The sequence below is a fragment of the Bacillus rossius genome, chromosome 1, assembly GCF_032445375.1.
Source record: "Bacillus rossius redtenbacheri isolate Brsri chromosome 1, Brsri_v3, whole genome shotgun sequence".
NCBI lineage: Eukaryota > Metazoa > Arthropoda > Insecta > Phasmatodea > Bacillidae > Bacillus > Bacillus rossius.
This window is the reverse complement of record NC_086330.1, coordinates 249,946,516-249,956,860: the sequence shown is the minus strand read 5'-3', so window position 1 is coordinate 249,956,860 and position 10,345 is coordinate 249,946,516. Positions and strand designations below refer to the sequence as shown.

Genomic DNA, 10,345 nt, shown 5'->3' with positions numbered 1-10,345 from the left:
TTACTAAAGTTTTAGTAAGGATTTCTTATTTTTTTAGCAATAAATATAGCCTATGTTACTCAGGGTGAATGTAGCTTTCTAATGGTGAAAATGTTTTTGAAATCGGCACAGTAGTTTTTGAGTTTATTGATTACAAATATACACACAAAAATACAAATCTTTCCTCTTTATAATATAAGCGAAGATATGCTATAACTCTCTTAGTAATCACTTAATTGAAAAAAAATTTGTAAACATATTTTCGTATAAGCAAACACTTGTCGAGCGTTGCCGGTGGTTTTCGGAAGTATCCTGCAGTTTTGATGGATAATGCGTATTCAGTCTTCAATATATATAGCTTTCATTATACACATACAAGCTATATAGGACACGGTAAAAATAAAAAAAAAAAGAAGCTTTTTAATTATTTATAGCTGGTATAAAATCACGCAGAAAATATAAATAAAGTTTTCGTACTATAAAAACGTCAATGGGCATGCATGTTACCTTCTTTATCTTGTCATAACAAGATATATATTTTCCGTGTCGTGTGAAAATTGTAAAATAATGGGCAAGGATGGCGAAAAAAAATATTCGAAAAGATACAAACAGGAAAAAACATAAAGGAGATGTTAAATTTTATTTTAAATCTAAAATCATTTAAATATTGCCAGAAACCTAATTTATTATACATAAAAAAAATTAGTAATTCGGCAAGATATCACTTAACCATCATCATTCGGTTAGTAAAAATATGTCGTTTGTTTCTGCCTAGCCCAAATGTTTTCAGCCATAAAATAAACTGTGTTAAAAAGTATCTTGCTTTGAAATATATTGTAGCTAAATATTTTTAGCAACCTTACAACAACGACTTAAATTTAATTGTCGCTCAGTAGAACTTCATTCCTAGCCCGACAGCTCAGCAGTGCCAATGGAGGGGCGTGTTCCTCATATTAGTTTATCGCCCTCTGGTGTTCTCGCGACAGAACCAATATCCCCCTCCCTCAATTGTGTAGTTCCCCCACCCCGCCACTTCCCCTCTGCAGGTGAGCCGCCCCTCCCTCCGCGCGGGACACGTAGCGCGCCGCGCTTGGCGCACATCGTGACGTCACGTGCGCCCCCGATAAGGTGGTGGGAGAGGCGAGCGCTTCCCCTGGCTCGGCAGGCGACCCGCCAGTCAGTCCGAGCAGAGGAATCGCGCACGGCACACGCACACCCGCACACTCGCCGAGGCGCAAGAGGCCGGAAGTAGAGCCCTCCCCGCCGCGAGTGCACTTCCCCCTCTCCGCTTGACCGCGCCACGCCGCCAGCCTGCGCGGGCGACAGCCGCCCAGTCCGAGCCCAGGTGGAGCGCTCGCGGGTCGTGGTCCGAGAGTGCGCGTGGAGCCGTGGAGGCGCCGACCGCCGGCAGCACGACGAAGAGGATCCTCGCCGCGCCGCTGGTGCTGCTGGGAGGTCGCCTCGCGAAGAGACAGCGCCCCGACGAGCCGGACGCCCTGATGGCCGCAGCGAGCATGGAGGCGCCCTCGGCGCTCAGCCAGAGCATGGACTCCGTCAACACGGTCACCGGCGAGGAGGAGGTAGGCTGTCCCATTGCTTCTGCTATTGGCTCACGGTTTATCTGGAGGACTCAGTTGACATGTCTCGCAAGTCAGCAGTCGTCACACGCTTCGAGATAGTGCCAGCCAATAACAACATTCGCGATCTCATTTTGCGAGTTTCTACATTTCAAAAACTCTCACTTTTAGAAGCCTCTACGGTTGGTCCACATTTTACGTTGATGACTCTGAGTCAATAAAAAAAAAACATTAATAGGGGCTGGAAAAATTGGCGGTTTCATTGACCTCTAGGATAGACTCCACAATCCCCTATATACTCGTGCAAATGCCACATGCTTAATGGCTACTGACTTGTGACACCTGTCAGGTGGGATGCTTGCGATTCGATAATTATTTGGTTGAAGGTTTTACATTGGCTCAAAGTCCTTCAGATAAACTGTGAGCCAATAACAGAAGTAACATGAAGGTACATGTGTTTGGATTCTAGCATACCGCGAAATGAATCCGATAATTTTTCCTGTCTACCCATAAAAAAAAATCACAGGCAGTGAGTGTTGTCAATACCACATACCACGTGAGCAGCCAATCAACAGGCGATATTTTCCGAGCACGTAGAGGACTTTGAAGTTTATTCTAGAGGTCTATGAATCCGCTATTTATTTCCAATCTATACAAGTAACAATATAATAGCAGGTTAACTGTCGAAATACATTCAGGTAAATTGACTCAAATGTCTACTCTCGAGAGCAGCGGTCAATGAAATAAACGTAGCACCTGCTGGTCATTAGACCCGTTCAATCAGAAATCTCTATGTTGGACTCCAAAATACCCTACACTTTTGAGCCGATATCAAGTGTTCATTAATGATAGCGAAAATGTTTTGGTTTGAGGCAGTCTGCTATAAATATAAGTAATATAAGTGTGTTCTCGCTTCTTTCTCATTTAAAGTTGGGAATAATACTACAGTAGTTCCTCCACTGGCTTATCAACTGCCGAACGAGGGTCTTTCAGCGATCAGCGTCAGTAGTAAAATAAATGTTTGCCGATGTGAAATAAAAAAGATTTAAGGCTTGCAAACACTCGCATTTTCTCGCGATAATTTCCTTGTCTCCACTCATAAGTCACGAGTATAACTTTGATAATTCCGCGGGATGGATCACCTTTATTATCAGTGTAATTGTTTTGCTTATAAATAAATTTTCAAAATACTCTTAAATTTAACTTAATTATTTTGCGTTAGAGTGAATAACAAGTATCTGTATAGTGTACATAAGTTTACGTTTTCATTCACTGCGCGTTTTCTAGAAAATCATTTCCTTATTTTGTGTAATTAAATCACTCCACTGTTAACTGTAATGATAAGCGCCTAGTCAAAGGCACGTTGTAAGAACTGAGGTTCTATTACCAAAAATGCAAAAGTATTAGGATTGAAAACTACCTCGTAACTAAATGAATTCTGTTTCCTGGAGTCCTTGGGTATAAGTAGTCTTAAGTATAGACTTCTCCAATGTTTGTGTTTCTTAACACATTGATTTGCACAGTTACTGCTATCTATGCGAAAAATAGAATTTAAAAACATCCCCTTGTTCACTTGTTTCTAGGGTACTCTGTACACTCGGACGAATATGACCTGTTTATTTGCTGCTGACTGTTAGACTCTCAACTGTGTCACATGTAGTTACACTATTTAATGATATTTTCATTTAAGTCTAAAGCGAAATTAATAAACCATGAAAATTTTTCTAGTGTTTATAAATAAATATCGTTTTACTCTTTCAGGACCAATCTAACACAACGCGAAAGTTTCAGAAATATTTAAAGTACGTTGCAGAAATATTAAAAAATATATATTTTTTAATTAGTTAACGTTCTGTTCATGAAATTTATTTGCACTCTAATATGATATTTTTGATAGAATTCGGTTACAACTTTTATTTAAATAGTATTTGCGCGTCAGACTGTAAACGTTAAATAGCATATACAAAAAAAAACACGAAATTTTCAAGTCTTTTGCCAAACTGAAACTAAATATCTACTCAAAATACCCCCTTTACTGCAAAGTCCTGCCAACATGTTATTTTTTTAAAAGTATATTGACTTGGTTTTACCAGATTCACTGTGGTGTGTAACATGTATTAAATACAGAATTTTGCAGGTGAATTAAACAATTCCGAAACAAAAATATCATAAAATTTATTCAGTTTCTGTAACCAAACAAGAGTTCATTTGACGTGCTATGAAGGTAATTGAGTTGATGATAAGCAGTCGCAGGAAGTACCGAGACATGGTCTACACATCTCAAGTTCCTCTTCAGGTCAACAGTTGAGAGCAGACAACATCGACCCGAGAGTGGAGACCACCATCAAGTCTGTTCTTGAGGTGGCTGAAGTTAGGATTTTTTTCTGTCCACTAAGTCTACGGCCCAGTAACGCTCGTATCACGAATAAAAACGTATTTGAAGGACACAGTACGTTATAAAATGAAATAGTGAGATCTTCGATTCCAAGTATTAGGCTAAAAAGAGGCAATTTTATCGTGCAAACTAATAGATGGCTAACGTAGTCTTTACGTATCAAGATTTTTACACCTTAACTACAATAAGTTTAACCTACACGACCCTAATTAAAATCGCGAGACAGTTGACGATCGCAAAAACGTATCGTGATATAATTTGCCTAACTAACACTGTAGCTCTTTCTTAACGCTTTAATTGGGTATAAGTATTTTGAGGCTTAACAAAAATTGTCAGCGTAAAACAACCACATTCCCGTTGTCATTGTCACGGGTGCCATGTTGTTATTCCACTGTTCACAGCCAATTAATATTGCGAACGTCAACTTAGTGTCCAACAGGTATTACCGCAAATCACATATTGTTTCAATCAAAATGAGTACGTAGAAGTTATGGCATTGAATCACATTAAATCTTATAAAAAAAAATAATCTACCCCTACGCAAGTATCAAACAACGGTTAGGAAATTTTCATCCGTTTACATAAGTTGATCTCGTTTGTTCGCTGGTGTGTTGAGTTTGAGCCGCTTGCATGCGCTTTGAAAGGAAAAATAAACCTTCCGTAAGTAGTTTGTAATTGGTCCAAAGCCCATGTGATTAACCTCTGACGGCCCAGGTGAGGACAAAGTACACATGTGTTTGGAGTTTAACATGTTCTCAGATCATTTGGCAAAACATTCCTGTCCCTCTAAAAACCATACTGAAGTTCTATATTGTTAAGATTTTATTTTTGCTAATCGGCAGCAGTAATTTTTAAACGCATACGCTTTGTGTTTTATTTTATAACTGGAGTACATTTTTTATACGTGTTATTATGGAAAGACAGTTTAAAGTGGGAGTCTAATGTGATGAAATGACGTGTATTAAAGTTAAATAAAATAAGCCTATAACCAGGTTAGCATCTGATAACAATCATGTCTCTAGTATCCACAACATACAGATAATAGCGAGTAATGCCAAATAGGCTACACAAATATCTACGGTACTACAAGAACTATAATTGTAAAAATTTGTAAAGACCACATCAGACTGTATCTTGCAATGAAGTGAATTTAGAGATAAAATAGAAGAACAATCTGGACTACAACTGGGTTTTTATAAAAACTATGTTTGTTTTTTTTGCAGTGACATGATGTATGCATGAGGAAAAATTGTCTTTTTCGCAAGGACAATTTTGCATTTTCTACACGAAATGAACGCGACTGTTTAAAATAACTAAATATGTAGTTTTTAAAATGTTATCAGCTTGGAAGTGATAGTAATTATTTGAAGTTACTTACGAACTTTGTATAAAAAAATGGGTGAGTGTACTTACGTACCTGCGTTAGAAGTAAATAACTAACTTTAATTTTGGATGCAAATAATTAATAGAAATAAAATAATAAAAATTCATAAGTAATATTTTAAATACGGTTGTTAAAGTATAAATTCAATTCATTAAATATATATACAGATAAACATTATTAAATATTAATATAAACACGTGTGTAAAATTATTTATTTATTTCATAATTTAACTGAAATAAATTTTAATTAAAAATCAATAAATATTCTGATTTTTAATCTAATTTATTCATTTTAATTATTTATTAAATAATTGTGTAATAATTAATAAATCAAATAAATTATACCTACTTATAAATACAATTGAAAAATTTATAAATATAATATTCATCACTTATATTCACAATAAATAAATGTTTTTAATTATATGAACCATTATTCAATATAAATCACTACATTCTAGGATTTAAAAGCACACATATAATTTTTATTTGTATTTAGTCTTTTTTTTTCCATCCTATGAAAATTTCGTTGCATGGTGCGCATCGTAAAAATTCACTCTCATCAACTTTTCATAACGCACCTAAATAAGTAGAAGTTGAAACACTCGCTTCACGCAGTCCAGACCACGTGTGTTCTGTGCTGTGACGCCGCCGCGCGGGGCATGCCGGGAGACGCCAGTGACGTCACTGGCCGTGTGCTATCGCGCGCCGCGCGGGCCTGGCTTCACTCCGCCGGGTGCTGCTCGCTGGACACAACATCTTTTGTCTAACACGTAAAAACAAGATTTGTTAACTATATATTAAATTTATTTGACTATAATGGGCGACATAAAGTCAAAGAAAATGATTTCCCATTTTTTTTAATGAAATAAATTTGGCACTTGTCCATTATTTACATTTCTCGCTCTATGTAGGTATTAGAGTTCGAAAGGCGAATTTTGTATGCAAAGGCCTATAACACCTAAATCCTTTTTTCAAAAAAATTTAAACGTAAACCATTATATTAAAACAATATTTCTTTTAATTCAGAAGTTTTTTTTTGATTCGTTAAATTTTCATAGTGAAGAAACCTGAGGATAAATAAAGTTTAAACAAATAAAAAATTGCTTTCCTGGAAGTTTGTAAAATTGAGACATAGTGTTCTATAGCTCCGGGGTACAGAGATGTATCTCTTGTGAGGCACATCTGACTGAGAACTCCATATAAATGTTAAAACCCTTAGCTAATGACATCTCACCGTTAGTATTTGATCGAGGAACGCGAAAATTTGCATAATCGCGTCCACGATACGTTGATTTTTACACGTAAGAGAAGAGTTTAATGAATCGTGAGAAGACAAGCAGTGTGTTCATCAGACAGCAGACCACGTCCACTGCAATAAGAACACTCTCGCGTGAAACCCAAGTTTACCAGAACTATGCCGCTCTTGCAGTCATTCGTGTGTGAGAATAAGAGACAGATCCAAATCTTAAAGAAACGGTCAGGAATTTTACTAACGCTCCAAATTTAAAAGTTCCTTTTTTTATTCAACCAATAAACCAAATATTTTTATAAATGAATGCAATATATATAGTCTACCGACAAGAAACAGTAGGCGAAAATATGTTAAATTTATTTGTATGTGTATATATGTATACCTATAAATAATATCTGCTCTTAAAAAATAGGCTATAGCTAGAGACCGGAAAAATTCGCGGATTCATTTCGTGATAGGCTGAAATTCAAACATGTGTACAATTCTGCTGGTTCTGCTATTGGCTCGCAGTTTAACTGGAGCTCTCTGGGCCAATGAGAGACTATCGACCAAAGAAGCGTCGAATCACAAGCTACCCAGTGGAGACGCCTGACAATTTAGTACCCAATGAACACGCGTGTTTACTTGAGAAATGCAGAGGATAATGGAGGCTATCCTAGAGGTCATTTAATCCGCGAATTTCTCCGGTGCCTAGCTATTGCACTTGCATACTGACATAAATACGTATATTAAATATATGTTTAAATGTAGAGGAAGAGAGCGATAGTAGATGGCAAAATTAAAATCATGGTTTAGAAAAACAAATTGTTGAAACCCCTGATGAAGTTTTTCGTGTTCGTAGCATATTCTTTCACGAAATTTTAAAATAAACTTCTAATGTACAAATAAATTATTATTCCAGCTATATAATATAACAAAGCACACAACTTTATTAAAAATTTTCCTAATTAAATTTACATAAATCCTACATGAAAACGTACATTTTTTATTTATTAAATTTATGCATTATGGCTTAACTTTTTACTGGCATCAGGCTTACGAGAGATGACGAGGGGTTATGAAATTAAAATGGATATTTTACGGAGTGAATGGGTGGTGGATCAAGAAAACCTACTAGCTTACAACAACATACTCTGTATTATGATTCCACCCGGAGTTGAACCTTGATCATCTCTCTAGGGCTCAAATGACCTGGGCATGAAACCATTGTGAGCTGCATCAGTGATAGCTAAAAATTACCAGTTAGCAGTTGTTATAACCTCGGAATCACATGAAAACCAATCACGAGATAGGTGGAAATGAAATTAAAATTTTACCATAACGCCAAAATAATTCGCGAAATTCTCAGCTCTCTTTATATGAAATTTAATTCAAAAAATTAAAAATTTAGATTTCAACGTAGGCCTATGTCATTTTAATGTATATCAAGCAAAATGTTTTAATGTTTAAACAAAGGGTATTAAATATAAGTTATCTTTTATTTAATACAATTCTTTGGACGTACGCCATTGTAGTTTTGCACAGTTTGTCATGAAATAACTAATAATAAAACGCAAAGAAATAAAAATAAGAAAACAAGCCTAAATAAGTTAATGTCAACCTTTTAATATCAAACAGCACAGAAAATTCCGTAGAAGGATTTAATCATAAAAAAATAACAGCACAGATAAACACAGTGAGTTAACAATGACGAGAAAGTTTCATTGTTTACTCTCTGTGTTTGTCTGTGCTGTTATTATCCTTTACTCAATTCTGTCCACGAAATATTTTGTGCAGTCTGGTATTTGAAGTTTGACATAAGCTGATTTATGCTTGTTCTCTGTGGGTTTATGTTTTCATTTAAATTTTTTACGTTACATTTTTTAAGTTTTTCCATGACAAACAGCGCATAACTACAATGGCATATGTCCAAATAATTGTTTTAAATGAAAATCCTCCATTGAATGAATCATTAAGAATATTAAATATCTTTACCGAAAAACCAAACCACAAGCAGAGAAAACTAATTTTTATAATACATACCTTGATGAAGTATACTTGTATAAATAATTCAATATTCATTAAGTATTTGTATTGAAAATATTTTGCTTGATTTTGTAAAGATGCAATAAAAACTGAAACAGAATGGTTAAGAACATCTAAATCATGTGCTAATTTAATTAAGTTATATTTAGTAATTTGACTGTGTCTAGATATTAAGGTAGCTTAAAGGAGTTTTTTTCATCCAATGCTGTCTGCAATAGTAAATATATGTTTTACCTACATATATTCAGTCCTTTAATTTAATTATGTTATCTTTTTAATCATCGTAGATTATTCGTTCATGGTAAACAATGATTTAAATGATATAGTTTTACTATAATTAGATATTTATGAATTTTTAAAAATTTACTTGAAATTTAAATCTAGTTAAACTTCTCAATGCTCAGGTATTGCAGTTTTTATGAATCGAGATTGCAGGGTTTACACGAGAACTGAACCTTGCATAGTCCAGGCTGTTTCTCTCTATGTGAGCCGAGTCCCGGCAGATGTTCTGCTGACAGCGAAGAGCGGGACTCCTCTGATCTGAGTGTGTGGGCGGTGAAACATGAGAACGTGGGGTGGGGGTAGGGATTTGAACGGCAAGAGGATGTTTGAGAGAGGCTGCGGTATCTGACGCTCATCCATATTCTGCTACGTGACCAGCAGATAAATATTAAGTCGTAATGCCACATGCTAAAAATGTATTATTCTAATGCGTTTTTTGTATTTGCCCCCACACGATTGTCGTGAACAAAAGTCCTGGCAGGTAAACCTGTGGTACTGTGTATGAAACGCTAAGTAACAAATGTTTCGATTATCGATAGAAGACTACGGAGTCTGTCATAAAGGTCCTTCAACCTGTAAATGTTTCCATTCCTTGTAGTTGACTGTGGTTGTAGGCTTGCTTATGCCTGGTTAGCGAGATGTAACCTCAGACAGCGCGTAGTCGCTAAGGGCGACACCAGCTCACGCATCACTCAGCTCTTCGCCTCAGTTATTACCTACCACATCAGCCAAAAAAAATAATACAAATATCTAACTGTAAGGTAGTGTCATTGAACATTTTTTTTTCAAATAAAGTAGTATTGTTAATAATATTAGCCATTGAATTCAACTGGGATGGTTTTACACATGCATACATATATAAAGTTTTCTAACAGTTGTAGATCACGTAAAAAAGTTATTTTCAGGGCAAGAAATATTTTTAAAAATTGACTAAAAGGCCCACCTGAAACGTGCCTTCGATGCAAGTTTTGGCAGCAGAAAACTATAACTGACTAAAGAAAACTCCTAAACAGTACAGTACAGGCGTCTCTCCGCTCACAAAAAGGGCTCTTGTAAACCAGGACAGACGTTCTGCGCAGTGATGGGACACAGTCAAGGCCCAGAGGAGCCGCTCGCTCGCCTGGAAACTCCACTTCCGGGTCTGAAGTCTTTGTGCGCCTCTCGAGGAGTTCTGCTGGACGGAGAAACAGCCATCCGTGGAGTAGGTAGTGGCTCGGCAGTGTTCTGCCCGGCCACTTGTTCCGACCACCACAGAGAGAGACAGATAGAGAGCGCGCTCATCGAGTAAGGTAGCAAATAATTAAACACATTGAAATCAAATCCAAACAAATTCTTTCCTGTAACTGTATATCGTAGGGACTTCAAAATTCTACGGATTGAAGTCCGGAGATCAAATATACGTCAGTCCTCTGTAGGCACAAAAAAAAATTTTTTTTCGCTAGTTGCTT

General features: G+C 36.4%; 1 protein-coding gene across 1 annotated transcript in view; it reads left to right on the top strand.

Annotated features, from left to right (window-relative positions):
• Positions 1-910: 910 nt before the first annotated feature.
• The window catches only part of LOC134527126 (uncharacterized), a 173,197-nt gene continuing 163,762 nt past the window's right edge, over positions 911-10,345 (top strand). The window contains exons 1-2 of the mRNA XM_063359514.1: positions 911-1,025; positions 1,108-1,559. Coding sequence (XP_063215584.1) covers positions 911-1,025; positions 1,108-1,559 — 567 coding nt within the window. The remainder of the gene's footprint in view (positions 1,026-1,107; positions 1,560-10,345) is intronic.